General features: G+C 43.2%; 1 protein-coding gene across 1 annotated transcript; it reads left to right on the plus strand.

Annotated features, from left to right (window-relative positions):
- The first annotated feature begins 361 nt into the window (after positions 1-361).
- On the plus strand, positions 362-5,999 carry plk2b (polo-like kinase 2b (Drosophila)). Its single transcript, XM_078549415.1, has 15 exons — positions 362-586; positions 883-990; positions 1,148-1,264; positions 1,373-1,502; positions 1,654-1,741; positions 1,827-1,922; positions 2,182-2,380; positions 2,496-2,643; positions 2,843-2,943; positions 3,068-3,212; positions 3,380-3,460; positions 3,562-3,721; positions 3,819-3,948; positions 4,213-4,323; positions 5,230-5,999. Exons 1-15 carry the CDS (start codon positions 398-400, stop codon positions 5,419-5,421), a joined length of 1,995 nt encoding a protein of 664 aa, XP_078405541.1. The 5' UTR covers positions 362-397; the 3' UTR covers positions 5,422-5,999.
- Positions 6,000-19,360: the final 13,361 nt, after the last annotated feature.

The raw sequence follows: 19,360 nt of genomic DNA on the forward strand, positions 1-19,360 counted from the left end.
TTGTGCGTATAGGTGGCGAGAATAAACACAATAATAAAGATAATTTTATGTCGATATAATAAGTGCACCATCTAGTGATGCTTCAAATGTGTTGTGATCCAGATTGTGCATGTTTATAATATTTGCTGTCATTAAAATAATTGTTCGCCCTGGAGGTTGATAATCTGTCGAAAATCCATCCAGCGGCATGTTTGATCCAATCAAGTTTCGGGGGCGAGGCATGGGAAATGATTGACATTCTCCTTTACCAATCCGAATGAGCGGTCGGTGGAGCTGGGCGGTAACGAGCGCGTGCAGTGAATTGTATTGTGACGCCATGGAAGGGGAGGGTATAAAAGGCAGTGGAGCGTGAGCTGGCATTCATTGTGAGTGGGGAGAGCACTGGGGAAAGCTGGCTATGGACATACTGAGGACTATCACTTACCAGCAAAGCTCAAGGATGTGCGACCAGCCTCTCGGCAAGTCCGCGGATCACCGCTTCAGCAAGAGACAGGAAGAGTTAACATACTCCAATACGGAGATGTCCCGGATTATAACCGACCCCGCCACGGGCAAATGTTACTGCAGAGGAAAAGTGTTGGGAAAGGTAAAGAGAGATTGCATTTGAAGAGAAAAAATACAACCGGCGCACTGAATGTCTTAGCGTTTGTAATATGGTTCAATCAGTGAACAAATCCTTGCAAAGGTTCGAGTTGATGGGAGCTTGTCGCTGACATTGAGCAGTATGTGGTTTCCAGTCCGCAGTGGATCAGCATCTATATCAATACTATAACTAGTTATTTAAAGTTGCGAACTCTTAATCTTTAATCTTTCTTTAAAAATAGAAAAAGCTATGTTGTAAATTAAAATTAACTTAAAGCTCCTGTGATTTTTCTTGCTTAGGGAGGTTTTGCCAAATGCTACGAAATGACTGACCTGACTACTAACCGCGTCTATGCTGCAAAGATTATCCCGCACACAAGAGTGGCCAAACCCCATCAGAGGGAAAAAGTGAGTATATAACTGGGATTGCAAATCTGCCGCTTTGCTTGGATACAGATCGGTGTAATGCTACAGGTTACTTAAACTGCAACTGTCATCATACAAAATTTAAATTGTTCTTGGTAAAATACTAGTCTGATTTTTGACATTTTCCACATAAAAACAGATTGATCGAGAAATTGAGCTGCATCGAACGCTTCACCATAAACACATCGTTCACTTCTACCATCACTTCGAAGATAAAGAGAATATTTACATCCTTTTGGAACACTGCAGCAGAAGAGTAAGTATTCACCCCTTTCTCTCCTGGTACATCCTGAAGTGCAGTATTTGCCTGTACATTTTTTTAAAGGATGCACAATGATTGATTTATCTTTTTTTTAATTTAAAGTCAATGGCTCATGTACTGAAAGCTAGGAAGGTGCTGACAGAACCAGAAGTACGGTACTACCTCCGGCAGGTAGTATCAGGGCTGAAGTGCTTGCATGAACAAGGAATCCTACACAGAGACCTCAAATTAGGTATGACTTTTTTAATATGTTGCTTCATAGTTATCTCCATTTTGTGTACTGACCTTGATTTAAATTAAACTATGGTAAAGAATACATATCTTGATCAGGGGAAAGCATCAATTGGAAAGTACTGTTCTAAGAGTATGCTTTGCAATTACAGGTAATTTCTTCATCAATGAGTCTATGGAACTGAAAATAGGGGACTTTGGGTTAGCGGCTAAATTGGAACCAGTGGAGCAAAGGAGCAGGTAAGAAATCATTAAGACTTGGATATGTCTTGATTCTGGAGAGAATTATGAAATAGCAGTGCTAACCTCAACATTATCTCTGCAGGACTATCTGTGGCACACCAAATTACTTGTCTCCTGAAGTTCTCAACAAGCAAGGGCATGGCTGTGAATCTGACATCTGGGCATTAGGCTGTGTAATGTAAGTATTGTACTTCAAAGTCTTCTGTTTTAGTATGTGTGAACTCGCTAGACACAATTGGGGTAAATTCTGATCTTCAATATCAAATGTGAGCTGCCTCACTATCCAATTTTATATACTGAATTTTCTTTTCCTGAAATGAGGTTCTGCTCCAGGAATACTGAAGATGAAAATTAATCCCAGCACAATCATTTATCAATTTAGTTCATGTTGGGCCCCACTATGGAGACACTGATTGGATAAATTGTATTCATTACAGGTACACAATGCTGTTGGGGCGACCCCCATTTGAGACAACCAACTTAAAAGAAACTTACAAATGTATAAGGGAAGCAAGATATACAATGCCATCAACATTGTCGCTATCTTCCAAACAATTGATAGCCAGCATGCTTGCAAAAAACCCAGAGGAACGACCAAATTTAGATGACATCCTGCATTATGACTTCTTCACTCAGGTTTGTTGTGTTGCAAAATTCTTAGTTTAACTTTTGTAGCTTTTTTTCTATTTTTCTTCCCAACCCCACAATACTTGATGTATGCACAAATCTAAATTCTGGTCTTCTATTGCAGGGATTTACACCTGAGCGACTGTCACAGACCTGCTGTCACTATGCACCAGATTTTCATTTGTCCAGCCCTGCCAAGAACTTCTTCAAAAAGGCAGCTGCAGCACTATTTGGTGGGAAGAAGGACAAAGTAAAGTTTTTGGACAATCACAGTAAGTATACATTGATTGCATCCTGTGTTTTAGCTCTGATTTGGCTGCAGTAAGCATAATTGGCTATGACCAAAGGCAGAATAAAAATCATGTCTCCCCTGGTTTGGGGGAAAAATCCATGAATAATAGACAAATTCTGACTTGGTAGGTGAACAAATGCTTTGCTACAGTTAGCAATTATGATTTTTCTTTTAAACAGACAAACTAGGAAGAGATGATGATGAAATATATAAGTTGAAGAGTGATTTGAAGAAGATGTCATTAAACAACCAATTGAGCAACAAAAGTCGTTCAGATGAGGTAGGTTGATCTCCAAGTTGACTAATTGCTGTGCATGTTAATTTTTTTGTGCTTTGAAACTTCAGTATCCATCAGTGCATAAATCCAGGACTCTGCTAAAATTGATGATTTGTTTTTTTAACAGGAGTCAAGGTTGTCTAGTAAGTCGCAGATTGCCTATGTCAAACCAGAGACCCCCTCACCAGTGAAGGATAATGAACAACAAATCAGGGACTCCATTAGGATGATAGTGAGAGGAACTTTGGGAAGCTGCAGCAGTAGTAGTGAATGTAAGTACAAGAAGTTAACCACAAATGTTATTTAAAATGTCCACTCCTGCAGAGATGAGAAGTGAGACAGATATACTTATTAATGTAACCAGTGTAAACTTCACTTCATTCGGAAGTCTAAACTGTATGATTTGCTGTACAAATTAACATAATACCTTCTTTTCCAGCTCTTGAAGACAGTACCATGGGAAGTGTTGCTGATACAGTTGCTAGAGTACTAAAAGGCTGCCTAGAAAATATGCCAGAAGGTAAGAACTTAATTGAATCAAATATAGATTTGAATTATAGGTTAGTTGACCACTTGCCTAACTTGAACATTTTTTAAAATAAGCACCTTTTCCTTTTCCAGGAGATTGTCTACCAAAACAGCAGTTGAGCTTCTCCTTCCAGTGGGTCACCAAGTGGGTGGATTATTCTAATAAATATGGATTTGGGTATCAGTTGTCTGATCACACAGTTGGAGTCCTCTTCAATAATGGAACTCACATGAGCCTGTTGGCAGATAAAAAGTAAGTTGCCTAACAAATTATTTGACTGTCTGTCTGAATCTAAATGATTGGCATATTTTGAGGTGCTAACCCAAGCTTATCTATCTTCTCTCCTTAGAACCATCCAGTACTATGCAGAGCTGGGCCAATGTTCCATCTTTTCAGCACTTGATGTGCCTGAAAAGTTCATTAGTCAAGTGACAATTCTGAAGTATTTTGCACACTACATGGAAGAAAATCTAATGGAGGTAAGAATCTTGACATCTTTTTCCTGAGTTGCACACTCAGTTTGTGCAGGGGTTTTGTTTCTAAGTCTTTTCCTAAGTTCTGTATAGCTGCAACCTAAAGTTTTTATAACACAAGTGTGCAAGAACTCTTTCTTTCTTTCCCCTGCCCCACCTTGATTTTAAACACTGGCTAAAATCCTGTGCTTGCCATTTAATTAATTTGGAATCCAGCCATTTAGTATATGTAAACAAGAGATTTTGAGCAGCTCTTATCTTATTTTGCAGGGTGGTGATCTGCCTAGTTCAACGGATGCCCAGAAGCCCAGACTGTGTCTCCTTCAATGGTTAAAATCTGACCGTGCTCTAATGATGCTCTTTAGTGATGGCACATTCCAGGTGAGAATTACTTTGTTTTTGGGCAGCATGTAACTAGCACTTTTCAGCTTGTCATATCACACATACAGGGTAAATTTAACTAATTCCTTGACTGCCACAACACCTGAAAGATGAGACATCCTCCCCATAAGGAACATTGAAGGGCAAATCCACTTGGCAAAATCTGTTTATTGGTATATTAGAAAATGGTTGCAATCCTGTAGTTTGACAACCTTCTCACCAGGATGTAGGGATTAAACCTGTGGTTAGAGGAAAAATGAACCACGCTGATAACTTGTACAATTATGAATTAGTAACTTCTTGGCATTCATTGACCTGAATGCACATTAAGAATAAAGAAAAGTTACTTTGTGAAAATCACCAACATAAATCAGCCAGCACCTAGAGAAATTTGAATACTACTGAGATCAGAGGGACCTTGGTGTGTATGTCCATAGATCCTTGAAGGTGCTAGGACAGGAAGATAAGGTGGTTAGGAAGACATATGGAATACTTGCCTTTATTAGTCGATTAAGATGTACAAAATTGAGAGGTGTAGATAGGAAGAAGCTCTTCATGGAGGGGTCAATAACTGGGGGCATAGATTTAAGGTAAGGGACAGGAGGGGATTTGAGGAAATCTTTTCACCCAGAGGGTGGGGGTTATCTGGAACTCACTGTCAGGGTGGTAGAGGTGGGAACTATCAAACATTTAAGTATTTAGATGAACATTTGAAATGCCATAGTGTACAAGGCTTTTTGCCAAATGCTGGAAAATGGGACTAGAGTAGATAAGGGCTTGACAGGTGCAGACATGATGGGCTGAAGGGCCTCTTTCCATGCTATAAACTCTGATGCTGTTCGCAACTCCCAGTAATTTGCTGTCATGAAGAATTATTAAGTAACCTAACTTATACTTTTATCACAGGTGAACTTTTATCATGATCATACAAAAATCATCATTTGCAACCACAATGAGGAGTACTTGCTTACTTATATCAATGAAGATAGAGTTTCTACCACATTCAAGCTCTCAACACTCCTAATGTCTGGATGCTCACAAGAACTTCGTACCAGAATGGAATATGCATTGAATATGGTGCAGCAAAGATTTAATTAAAAGATTGGACTGTGAAGCTTGGCCATGGCTTCCTTCAATTTTGGAACTGACCCAAGGTAACCATCTGTCAGGCGGTACGAGGAACTTGTATTTCGTTTGGTGTGCTGGGCCGGTACCAGACAGATGCGTTTTACAATCCTGCTTTATTGGACTGACTTTTAAAGGGATAAATGCCTGAAATGTGGTAGCTGCCTGAGGAACTTCAGTATTTTTGCATTACAAGGAGAAATGGATTTTATGTTGCAACAAAGCAGGGTGATGTGGCTCCCACGAGCAAGAGGAAAGTGTGCGGCAAGTGAAATTGAAAGTATTAGAGTACCTGGACTTTGCAAGTTGTAAGGACACGTGTTTTTTTTTTTAAATGCAGCTTATGCTACTGGTTTAAAATAAGACTTTGGTTCTTTGAACAGAGAACTGAGAATTGAAACACATTGCACCACATTTTGTGGCTGGACATATTCATTCCTTAATTTATTATGCACTGAGTATTTATTATTTATTGACCATCCTGCTCAATGACACTTCTGAAATGCTGAGCAAGTCACAGGTTTAAATATTAATAAAGATTCTTGAATTCATTTTGTGTATGAAATAGTTTTGACACATTTCCATGTTGGGTTGAATTTCAGTGAAGGGTGCTGTAACGTCTATGCATACTACACAAATGCAAAAGAGTTGCTATCTACAAAATAGCTGCAAGTTTTTGAAATGGACTTGGAATTTGTAAGTGTTTAGACTTACCATATTAACAAGTTAGTGTGTTGGACTAACTACAGTCCTCAAACCTCTTAAGATGGATAACGCAAATGAACAAGGAAAGGCTGACTTTAACTGCAGGGCAGCTGCCTCTCAAACCTACTTAAGTATGCAATATTAAGTGGTGGTCTTTTCCTTACAATGCAGTTGTTGTACATGACCTTGACACTCTGCTCAACATTATCACTGCCCTTGCTGTAAATGAAATTGAATAATCACTACTCCAATAGCTAGGACTTGCTGCATAGTAAAGCCCCCAGAATGAACAGGACCAAAGTATTTATAGATGCTATTATGGTGATTGATTTTCTTAACTATTTGTACGTTGATTTTGTAGACTTTGAAAAACACTTTCCAGAGGTGAATGCTTTGATGTATCAGTTCCCCTTAGTATCAATCCCAAGTAATCTTCATGCATGATCCAGCAACTCAACCACAAAGAACTGCAGCATAACTGATCTGCCCTTGTCCATACTATTCCAGCTGGAATCTAGTCACTTTAGGCAATAAAACAGATGTCCTGAATATGCTGTTCATTTGCTCTTACCTTTTTTTTTGTTTCCCTGTCCCTATGAGGCCAATTAATGACTCTGTTCTCTTGCTGGTCCTATTAATGACATGTTAGAGCTGCTATCTCAATATACAGGCTCTCAGCAATTTTAAAATCCAGCTGAAGTCCAGGTTTTGATGAAGATAGCACACTGCTTGCATGTTATACAGTTGATACAAGCTATTGCCTATTGCTCCAAGGTGCAAGGATTTATTCTGATGGTCACATTGAACAATGAAAGCACTCTTAGGGTTTTATGTCAGGGGAAACTATTTTTTCTAGCTTCTGGAAATTAACTGGAGCAGATAAGTGAGAAACTCTCTGTACTTTATTTAGGAAAAGAGTTGTTTTTTTCAATTTGCCACAAGACTGAGTAGCATTCAATTCAGTTTTGATTACATCTGTATACCATACAAATAACTGATCTGCCAGAGATGTCAAATATAATTCCACAGTTAAATTTAATTTGGCCAATGTGCTCTCCCAGTGTCTTATTTCACAGCACAGCAAACATTGTTCAAAATTTCAGTTGGCAAGAATTCTATTAATAAAAGTTTGACTGCTGCGGATAACAAATCAACTTTATCCCTCCCAGGTTTTACAACCATGAGTTAAATTACTCTTATCCCAAACAAATTCCAATCATTTAACACTTAAGGTAGTGATTTTCATGCTCAACATTTAAGTCAAACTTTTTAACCTCAAATTGGAGATTTTGTTCTGCAAAAGATGACATCTCTATTTAATTAGTAGTAACTAAGAGGATGCATGCAAATAAGCAATCAAAGGCCAAACTTACACTTTTATTCTGGGCACTTGCCCAATTATGTACTGCAGCACAGGCTGTTTAAGCACTTTCACTGTCAGAATCCGACTGTGACTCAGGTTATGCTGTTGCAAGCACATCTTAGGAACAAGCATTAATGTAGAAGAAGCATCCAAAGGGTACCTGTAGAAGAAAAAAAATCATTAAAGACAAGCTGGTGGGTCATGGAAGAATCAAAAACCAAACATAGCAATAACCGTGGGTTTTGGCAAGGTTTTTTCTGGTTAAGGGCTAGAAAATTAGATGGAATATTAATAGGTAGCAAGATATTGATCAAGCTGGGAATTAATGTCGGATGGTGTTTCAGCCACTTTCGCACCCTCAGGATGTCCCAAAGTGCTTTACAGCAAATAAAATGCCCTTTTGAAGTAAAGTCTCTGTTATAATATAAGAAATGCAGCAGCTAGCAAGAGCTGACAAATAACATGATGATCAGATAATCTGTTTTTCTTTTGACATGAACTACATATGTTCAAGCTGATTTGCTTTTGACAAGGTATGTAGTTAAGTAGAGAACATCTTTCTGCTGAAATTTCCAAAAGCACCCACAACATATGTTGTTGCTCAATTTTACATTACAACTGGCAACATCATTCTGAAAGTAGCTTCCTAATATAAAAGCTAAGTAATAACCCACGGAAAAAGTATGAATAGAACAAGGATGATGAAAGATTTCCAAGCAGCCAATAATAATGGCTGGCATGAATGTAGCACTGGGGCACATCTTTAAATGCCAGGATATGCATCGCAAGGTGCACTTTTCTCATTCACATCTTTCCATGAAGGCAGATGCATTCTGGCATCAGGGAATGGGCTGAGAGGCACAAGTTGGTGATTATGCAGCAATGTGCATTCTTGAGCATTTTGTCCTTGCTTACTCCAGATCCACTGGCAAAGAGGTAATGGGGTGGTAGAGATGATTTGGGGGTGGGGTTGGAAAGTCTGGCAGCAGGTTATTCAATTTTGGAAGGCATCACATCCAAGAGTCATCCTGTCCAACACATAGACATGTGCACCCACACGTTTTCCCATGGGAATTGCTAGGTAGAAATAAGAAGCAGGATCCCTAGATAATTTTTCCTCTCCCTAGCTCAGGGAAAACCTGTTTTAGCATGCTTACCGCTGGTCAGCTGAGAGCTAACTCAAGACAGATCAGCACGCAAAACCATAGTCTATATGGGTTAGTTCAACTTTAGACATTTGTTCACTCATTAAATTGAATAGTTACAATCAGATTTTCCTTTAGTACTCTTGGTGACATGCTGGTGCTGTTGTCCCAGCTGTAATTTTTGAATGTTTTTCAGTCCATTGTGGGGTTTTACTTGGAGCTGGTGTACTTGGTCACCGCCTTTGTCCTGACACGGCGTGCTTGGCCAGTTCCCCGGGCAGCAGCAGGCGCACGGCGGTCTGGATCTCCCGGGAGCTGATGATGCTGCGCTTGTTGTAATGGGCCAGGCGGGAAGCCTCACCCACCATGCACTCGAAAATATCGCTCACGAACGAGTTCATGATGCTCATGGCCTTGGAGGAGATGCCGATGTCGGGGTGAACCTGCTTCATCACTTTGTAGATGTAGATGGCGTAACTCTCCTTCCTCGACTTTCGCCGCTTCTTGCCGCCCTTCGCTACCGGTTTCTTTAAGGCTTTCTTGCCTCCCTTTTTGGGAGCTGGTTTCTTCTCATCAACCATCGCTGAGTTGTAAATTATTGCAATTAAGTCATGAGCCTCAAGACTGAAAGAAGGTGTAACCACAGTTCATCTAAGCAGCATTCCATTCCAATCTTTCAATTCACTTGTGATATGATCTAATCTATAACAATTTCAGTATGGTTGTAATGTGATAAACAATAGGACAACTCGATTTCCAGTTTTCTTCCTGCATCAAGAACCGGACAATGAACTATTGTCCAAGTTAGGAAGCACACTTGAAGGCAAGCTGAGAGAGAATTCAGAGCTCCAATTCTCCTTCCAGTGAGATTGTGCGACTTTATAAGAAATCAAATGAAGTTAGAACAACAACACTAAAGCAGCATCACAGTATTACCCTCAACTGTCTAGTCATCCCATGAGTATGAAAGCCTTAGACCGGGCTTAGACCTTAGACTTGGGCTGATTTTTGCCTCCTACTCCCTCAGAAAGTAGTGGCGGGGCCCCAAAAATGCCAGGGGTGGGACAATTTCAAGGCATTGATCCCAGCGCTGGCAACAATGACCAGGGTGGAGGGGTTGATGGGACAGGAATCCCGCTCTCCCTTCAATTGAGCCCAATTAGGCTAGTTAAAAAGCTTATTAAGAGCTTGTTGAGTGGCGTCATGACCACAGGTCCTACCCCTGATTTACTTATGGACATAGTGAACTTATAAATAAGATGTTTTTTTTTAAAGAAAGGACATACAAGCAAAAGCTGGCTGAGACAGTAACATAGCCACTTGCTGGAAAATCTCTGTGTGGATTGCTTGACCAACTAGTTCAGAGAGAACGGAATGTCATACCTAAAAGGTGTGACATGGTCTACTTCAGACAGAGCCACTTCAAAGGAGAAAATACAATGCAAGATGAACTATAATCTCCTGTGGTTGCGGAAATAATGAAAATGATTATCACCTCAGCCGAACCCACCTCCTGTTGAGTTATATCCCAGACTGTGAACATGAACTGAGTTTGAAAGGAGAACAGATCTGGACAAAAGACATTTGTTTTCCCTTCCAGGGATACAGAAGGAAAGGGGTTTAAAAAAGCCAACTGCAAGCCTAGTTCTGTGTGCTAGTCTGGTGTTCTGTTCTGGTGTGTGTGGACTGTGAATGTCACAGCTGAAGAACACCAACTGGCCATCCCTGCGCTTGAGGGTCAAAAAGTCTTCTCTGCCTGACTGCTGGAAGAAAGTCACAAATCAGCAAAGCCACAGTCAAAAAGGAAACAATTCCGTTCAGCTAACCTGCAGAACCAAGAATCTTCAAACCGACTGCTCAGCTGCCAAAGTCAGCGCTATCAGATCACCCCAACTCAACGACCACAATGTTTCACCATCTACTCCTCACAGACAAGCCAAAGGACTGATTCATATATCTTGTTAGCTTTTATTTTTAGACTCAATTTCTCATTTATAATCTATGTGTATGTGTGTTGCATTTTTATTATTTTTCCTCACGTTTAGTAACTAATAAACTCATTCATTCTTTGAGCCAAGACAGCCTGATTAAATCGGCTTCTTTTAAAACATAAATACATTTGGACTGGGAAAAGGTACCCACGAGGGAAGGGATCCTTCTTAAATTAACCTTGTTGTGACCAACCGAGGGGATTGAATAAAGAGAGGGAACCATAACAATTTGGGGTACCTCATCCGGGATCATAACAAATTGAGGGAACCTCGCCTGGTGACCGATCATAACATTGGGAAAGATAGAATATTTAAAGGGGTGCAAAGGTTTCAGAAGCTATCAGTTTCTGGGGAGGCAGCTACACAGTGTAAAGTCAGTCAAGGCTGCATCATCTGAACCCTACAAGAGGGTTAAAGGAGGATTTGGCACTTGGTAAGTAGGTGGCCTTGGCACTGAGCAGGTAGCAGGAGAGTGGGCACTCAGCACATCGAATGGGTTGTCAGCTCCCTGGAATCACAGGGGCAGAAGAGCAGGAGGCAAGGCTTCCAATCACAATAGGATGGTCCCTTGTCTAAAAGGAATGCTGCAGTTGGCATTGGCAGCATGATGATCCGATTTTGGACCCAGTTACATTCTGTAGGAATGGTGGAATCCCTGGAATCTGGAGAGCACGGGAGAGGAAAGAGGGGCAAGGAGGCAACAGGGGCCATACCCTCAAAAAGGATCTAGCACCAAAGACAGATCTACCTGGAGATGGCTGAGAACCAGTGCTGCAGGAGATTGGAAAGCTCTAGGCAGATGGTCATTAACGTCTATGCCATCATCACCAAAGTTCCTACCTCACAGCACTGGTCGTCATGCCCTGCCATCAAAGTCATTGTGGCCTTGAATGTCTTTGCTTCTGGCTCCTTCCAAGAATCAGCTGCAAACCTGGATAGTATCTTGCGAACAGCTGTACACCATTGCACCTTGCAGGTCACTCTCTTTGCCAGTGCTGCACAGCAGATTCTTTTAATGGCAGCCACAGCCTCATAGAGCCAGAGGGTAATGAGTTTCACTGATTAAGATAAGATACAAGTAGCAGCACATGGTGTAAGGGGTAACATATTAGCATGGATAAAGGATTGGTTAGCTAACAGTAAGCAGAGAGTAAGGATAAATGTGTCTTTTTCAGATTGGCAAGCTGTAACTAATCGAGTCACAGGGATCATTGCTGGGGCCTCAACTATTTACAATCTACATCAATGACTTGGATGAAAAGGACATAATTGCATTAAAAGCAGTTCACAGAAAGTTCACTCAACCCATTCCTCGGATGAAGGGCTTATTTTATAAAGAAAGGTTGAAGAGTTTGGTTCTATACTCATTGGAGTTCAGAAGAATGAGAGGGGACCTTATTGAAACATATAAAATCCTGAGGAGTCTTGACAGGGTGGATGCTGAAAGGATTTTTCTTCTTGTGGGAGAGACTAGAACTAGGGCCCACGGTTTAAGAATGAACTGCCTTTAAAGATAGAGATGAGGACAAATCTTTTTCTCTCAGAGGTTCATTAGTCTGTGAAATTCTCTTCCCCAGAAAGCAATGGAGGTGGGTTATTGAATTTATTCTAAGATGAATTAAATAGATTTTTGATAGACAAGGGAGTCAAGGGTTATGAGGGGCAGACAGGACAGTGGAGTTGAGACCATAACCAGATCAGCTATGATCTTATCAAATGAAGGAGCAGGTTCGAAGGGCTGAATAGCCTACTCCTGCACTTAAATCCTATGTTCCTATGCCTCGATCACTAGACTCTCCCAGGTGCAGGACATCATCAGTTGCACCCATGTTGCCATAAAGGTGATCAACCAGTGAGATCCATTAACAGGAAGGGCTCCCACTTCCTTAACATTCAACTGGTAAGCGACCACAACAAGAGCTTCCACCGTGTGCACATTCATTATCTTCGCAGCTGCCAAGACTCATTCATCTTCCACCTGTCCAGGCTGCCTCAGATCTCCCCACCAAAGTGTTGACCAGATCCTAACAGACAAGGGAAATCCCTTGAAGAGATGGTGACACACCCATCTATGGTAACCTGATACAGAAGCACAGAGGTGATACAACAGTTGCCACCTGTTCAACAGGACAACCATTGAGCACGCCACTGGTCTTCTGAAGGTGCAATTCTGGTTTCTGGGCTGGTTGGGAGGTGCCTTGGTCTGCTGTGCTCTCCATAACTTGGCCCTCCAAAGAGGTGTGGACCTCGAAGGACAATGAGGCCCTGGAAGGAGACAGCTCATCAGGGAAGAGTAGGAGGTGAGGGAGGAGGAGGAGGAAGAGGAGGAGATGATGCTGAACAGAGAGGTGCCCCTGCTGCATGACGAGGCGGCCTCCTCCTGCCATCATCCAGGAAGAGAATCTCCCTTCTTCCCCTCCTGGACTCCAGCATCAGATCCAGGTCGGCACTGATGAAGCTGGAGTCTGCTTGCCCCAAGCCTTTGGCTCCTCTGTGACATCTTGCTTCCCTCTGGTGCTGTGGAAGACCTTGGCACAAACTGCAGGTCTATCCTTCACGTCAAGTAGCAGTCTCAGTTACAGCTGCCATGGGGAGTCTAAATGAGTTCCATACTACATCTGACCCACCTCCATTCCCTTCCACACTAGCTCTAAATGGACAGCAAACCTATCTCCATATCAATAAAGGTCTTCCACATGGGAAGATCTGAACTTTAATCAATTTCTTTCTGGAGGTAGGTTTCCAAACCCAAAACAGACCCAGCTCCTGTTTCTCACTTCCATGTTGAAAATTTAGCCCTTTGTGTTAAGGTAAGTACCTTAAGTCTCCTCTTGGAAATCCTCCTTGTGTCATTCCATACAATGTGGAGAGCTTTCATGTAGTACTATACATTGCATTAACAGAGACTAGAAAACAAATCAAAAGAGTCTCTAAGCGATAGTATAAGACAATGATCAGACCCCTTTTAGGATACTTGTGAGGTTCTGGTTGCTTAAGTACAGGCAGGATATTATTGTTCCTGAATCGACAGAAGTGAGTAACTAGCTTGTTTCGGGTATCAAAAAAATTCAGATAGTTGAACTTGCATTTATTAGAAAAGTAGACCCTTTGAGGTAACCTACAACCCTATTTGAAGTTTTCAAGCTCATGAAAAGGATTGAGAAAATTGGTCATGGCAAATTTTTCAGGGGTAAAGTGTTCAAAACCAGGAACACAAATTTAAAAAAAGAACTTAGGAGCAATAAATAAATCAAGTGGAGCATTTTTTACTCAAGAACTGATAAACATTTTTTTAAATTTGTTCATGGGATGTGGGCATTGCTGGCTGGGCCAGCATTTATTGCCCATCCCTAATTGCCCTTGAGAATTGAGTTGCTTGCTAGTCCATTTCAGAGGGCATTTAAAAGTCAACCACATTGCTGTGGGTCTGAAGTCACATGTAGACCAGACCAGGTAAGGACAGCAAATTTCCTTCCCTAAAGGACATTAGCGAACCAGAAGGGTTTTTACGACAATTGCCAACAGTTTCATGGTCATTATTAGACTTCTACTTCCAGATTTTTTATTGAATTCATCTGCCATGGCATGATAATTACCCTGGGTATCTGAAGTACAAATCCAGTGACAATACCACTATGCCACCGGCTCCCCAAATAAATAAATAACCTTGGAAGTCAAATGAAATGAATAATGTCGGTTACAGGTAACTAGGTAAGTGAGAAGGAATTTGATGAGAAAATGAAATTGAAGTGATAAATCTGCAGTTCCCAGGATGTAAAAGTTTAGTAGGCAAGGCCTTCCTCATTATTTACCCAGCATGCTTTGACCTTTGGTACATGTTCTGGCAACTATAGATCTGTCACAAGGGAGGTGTTCCATGATCAATAAACACAAAATGACATATACTATATTGCAACATCTAGTTTGCAGACAAGTAGTTTCTTGGACTTTGAAATTATTTGTGTGGACATTAATGCAAGATATTTATGTTTAGATGGTGGTTTAATGACTCTGTTAAAATAGATGGCAAATGAGTTTCATACGATGTGCTATTGTAGCACTGCTTTGAGTTTGTCTTCAGGAGATATTTGAAGTGTGATTCTCCCTTTGCATCTCAGCTGTTTCCTTATGATTCCATTCTGCAATGTGTTAGGTCTCTATATGTGATGTGAGGCAGCTCAGGGGACTGGCAAGTACATTGGATTTTCTTGGTCACTTTCCTCAGTGTAAAAGTACTCTATGAGGAACACTGCTTTGAGGGATATAATAAAAGACACTAAAAAGAGGACTTGGCTTCAAATAAAATAATGGTGTTTTTGGTTCTTTGCCAAATGTTCAATTAAATGACAAAATTTTCACGAAGTATGTCACAGTGCTACAAAATAGCATCAGGTTTATTGTATGGAATATCATTCAGACAAAAACTGTAAAAAAATCATAGAATTTACAGCTTAAAAACAGGACATCCAACCCATTAACTCGACACTCGTGATTTCAGCATGTAAGCTACCACTTCTAATCCTGTTACCGTATTTCTATCTATACAACTACCATCATCCTTGTTAAGAGTTTATGGTCTCTACTTCAGTTTGTGACAGAGTATTTCACATTTGATCTACTCTGTGCAAAGATTTTTTTTCCAATCTCCCCTTTAATTCTTTGTGCAATATTTGCACCCTCATTATTATCATGTCTAGCAGTGAAATCAATTTATCTCTATTTATCTTTGAGCATTTCTATCAGGTCACTGTTTTATATTCTCAGCTTTAGTGAGAAAAGGTAATAACTTTTCACAGGTCTCTTTATAACTGTAACTGCTAAGCCCTGGTACCATCCGAGTGAATCTATGCTGCACCATCCGCCATTGATTTTTATCCTTTATATTACGCCACCTTCCAAGCCTGAAATCTTGACCATCTCGAAGGACAAGGGCTACAGGTTCATGGGAACGTCACCACCTGCAGTTCCCCTCCAAACCACACGCCATCCTGACTTGGAACGATATTTCTATTCCATCACTGTTGCTAGGTCAAAATCCTGGGCCTGAATTTTACCCTTGGCAGGCGGGAGTGATCAGCGGGCCCACGACCGGTCGGAAAACGGTCCGCCACCGCAATTGGCCCCCGGCTGCAAATTCACACTGGCGGGACAATTTAGGCCCGCCCAGCATGAAATGCGTCCTCTCAATGGTCGGGAAAGGGCGGGCAGGGGTCTGTCAGCCGCCAGGTCCAATGGCAACCTGGCGGGCAGTTTAAAAAAGGCACAGGCAGCTCCTTGAAGGGTACCAGGGAAGAAAGTATCTACTGTGTTGTGAACACTGAAGTTATGGCATCAAGTGTGGCTGGAGATGCCAGGTGGGCGGGCAGGTTGCGTGGGTACTCAGCCCACCGGTTTTTGGATGTGCCTCGCGGTCCTCCTGGAGGAGATGGCTGCCAGGATGGACACCCTTGTCCCCAGAGATGGAAGGAGGAGGCCACCACACCACAAAAAAAGCTTGGGAGGAGGCGGCAGCCCAGGTCAGCAACCACGACATTGTATGGAGCACATGGGTGCAGTGTCGCAAAAGGTTTTATGACCTGCTGCGCTCGGGAAGGTTGAGTACCATGTTGGCATGGATCAGTGTGGAGAAGTGTTAAGGTCTGGCTGTCCCACCGTGGAGCTCAAGGCTCTTAGAGTCTGAGTGCCAACTGTCAATGAGGCCGGAGTTGGCCAAGGGGGTGATCCCTGGCTGTTTGGACTGAGTGCCTTGCAGTTCGAGGTCATGGCTCAGATGTGCCGTGCAAGGTGTTCCACAGGTGAGGTTGGCCAGGTTGCAATGGCGCTGCAGGTAGAGAGTGGACTAATCTATGCTCCTCTGTCCTTTCAGGAAAAGATGACCTATAACAACAATGAAAGGTCACGGACAGGCAGAGGCCCCCAAAACCTCCTAAACCTATCCAGATTCGAGCAGGACGCCTTGGAGCTGGAGAGGCGCCACGCACCCCCGTCAACCGACCACGGAAAGGCTGGGGTGTCAGATGAAAGTAAGGGTGCAGTGCACAGGGGTGAAAGTTTTGGGTGGTGCAAACATTCTTGTGTAGTCTCATCATTGATGGGAGCCTCAAAACTGGAGTCCTCATTGATCATTGAAAGACGATGGCACCATGATCTCTGTTGTCTCACAAGGGTGCCTGGCATGCACAGTGACAATGTGATGCCTTAAATGAATGACATGTTGTTTTTCTCCCTTAGATTCTCCAGCACACACCCAATCACAGGGCCCCGAAGAGCCACCCCTGATGCCAGACAACCGCCAGGCTTCACATGTGCCGCTGTCACACCCGCTCTCTGAACCAGGCACCAGCGCAGATCCCAGCACCTCAGTGGGCCTTAAATCCTTGGCTAGAATGCCGGCACAGAGCAGTGAGAGCACCACACTTGCTTGAGGAGCAGGCGGAGGCAGAGATTGCCCAGGGCGCTGACAGCCGGAGGACTGCTGGAGACCAGGACGATGCTGAGTTGAAGGCAGATGATGAGCCTCTGGAGTCGTCCATTAGACGGCAAATGTTGGATGTACAGCGTGATGTGCGGGAGGATCTGATGGAGATCCATGAGGGTAAGGGTGCCATGGCTTCTATTGTGGAAGAACCCATGCAGAGCATAAGCACTGCGTTGACCCTCATGGCCGAGTGCACTGCCTCCTCCAGTGAGAGACTGGTGACTCTCATGGAGAGGCAGCTCCAGGAACAGAATGAGGGGTTCCTGGGGTTGTGCTTGGACCTGCAAGCCCTCACATAGGCACTGACCTCAGGTTGTCAGTGCCAGTATGGGAGATGGATGAGGCACTCAGTATCCCAGCTAGGTGCCTGTCCATCAATGGCGAGCAGGGAGGTCCAGAGCGACCACATATTTGCAGACGAGCTGCTTGTCGTCTCTGCGGGCTCCTCTCAGGGCGCTCTGGACGATGGCAGCAGTCCTCTGCTAGTGACTGTGACATCCGATGAGGTTGCGATGACTGGGGAGATGCCAGCCGTGGCACTGGCCACTCCCCCCAGGCGGGGCCAACACTGGCTCCACGGGCCAGAGGACGACCGCCAAGGTCATCAATGCCAACAAGCTAGCAGAGTCAGCAGGCTGTCTCCAATGCTGGTGCCAGCAAGGGCAGGGCACCAAGACGCAGCACTCGCAAATATAAGTTTAAAGAACAATGAGCAGAAAAGGGACTGTTCACGGGTGACCTTCTGTTCTGTAATGTTTTGTTTATGTTTACTGGCCTGGGAGTGAAGACCATAGAAAGTTATGTTAATTTGTTTGAATTGTCAAAATGAGATAAATTTTGTTTTTGTTCTAATAGCCTGAGTATGCTTCACCTTTGTATTTTTTTGGTGCAGGGTACACCAGTATGCAATTTGTATGTGAGTGGCTCTAAATGTTATTACAAGGGCACTGAGTGGACTTAGGGTTCAAAGAAAAGGGGCATTTCAGACATCCAGGATGGAGGTGGAAGCAGATCTTTGGCAGCCTAGCTGAAGGAGCGTTGGGTCAAGGTGTCCCTGATGACCCTGCCTCCTTGAAGAATACAGAGGTCTGCCTCCACACCCTCAGCGTTCTCCTCACTGTGCTCCTCTTCTGACTCACTACTAGATTCATCCTCTGTGGCCTGTGGAGCTGCCTTAAGATCCTTGCCAGTGCCAAATTGTGGAGAGCGCAGCATGCAACCACCTTCAGTGACACCCGCTCTGGGGGGTATTGTAGTGCTCCCCCTGAACAGTACAGGCATCGGAAGCGCAAATTCAGAAGACCTATGGTCCTGTCTATCATTGCCCTTGTGGAGGCAATGATCCTGTTATAACACTGCTCTGCCACTGTTCTAGGGTGGTGGAGGAGCGTCATAAATCACCTTTTCAATGGATAGCCCTTGTTACCCAGCAGCCATCCATTCAGTCGGGCTGCAGCACTGAAGAGCCTCAGCACCTCTGAGTGTCTCAGGATATAAGCGTCATGGGAGCTGCCTGGGTACCTTGCACAGACTTGCAGAATCTACATCCTGTGATCACACACTATCTGCACGTTCACGGAATGGAAGCCCTTCCTGTTGATGAAGGCACCCGGCTGACCCGCTGGCACCTTGATGGCCACATGTGTGCAGTCTATTGCACCCTGGATGCGGGCAAACCCTCTGGCTCGCTCAGCTTGACTGGCCTCGTCCATACAGAAATGAATAAACATCATTACCCACCAGAACAGAGCATCAGTCACCAGCTTGATGCAACTATGCACAGCTGATTGGGAGACTCCACAAAGATCCCCCACTGAGCCCTGGAAAGAGCCGGAGGCATAGAAGTTGACGGCCACTGTGACCTTCGGAGTCACTGGTATGGGGTATCCACCCAAACAGTTGGAGGTGATCTCAGAGCTGATCATCTGACAGATGAAGGTCACGATCTCCCTGGAGAGGCAGAGCCTCCTTCAGCATTGCACCTCGGACATATTGAGGTAGTTGTATCGCTGCCTGTAAACCCTGGCAGCAGGATAGTGATGTCTATACCTATAAAACTCTAACAGGACTAGGCAGGGTAGATGCAGGAAGGATGTTCCCGATGGTGGGGGAGTCCAGAACCAGGGGTCACAGTCTGAGGATATGGGGTAGACCATTTAGGACTGAGATGAGGAGAAATTTCTTCACACAGAGAGTGGTGAGCCTGTGGAATTCGTTACCACAGAAAATA

This window comes from Cetorhinus maximus, chromosome 1, assembly GCF_964194155.1.
Source record: "Cetorhinus maximus chromosome 1, sCetMax3.hap1.1, whole genome shotgun sequence".
In the NCBI taxonomy this organism is placed as follows: Eukaryota; Metazoa; Chordata; class Chondrichthyes; order Lamniformes; family Cetorhinidae; genus Cetorhinus; species Cetorhinus maximus.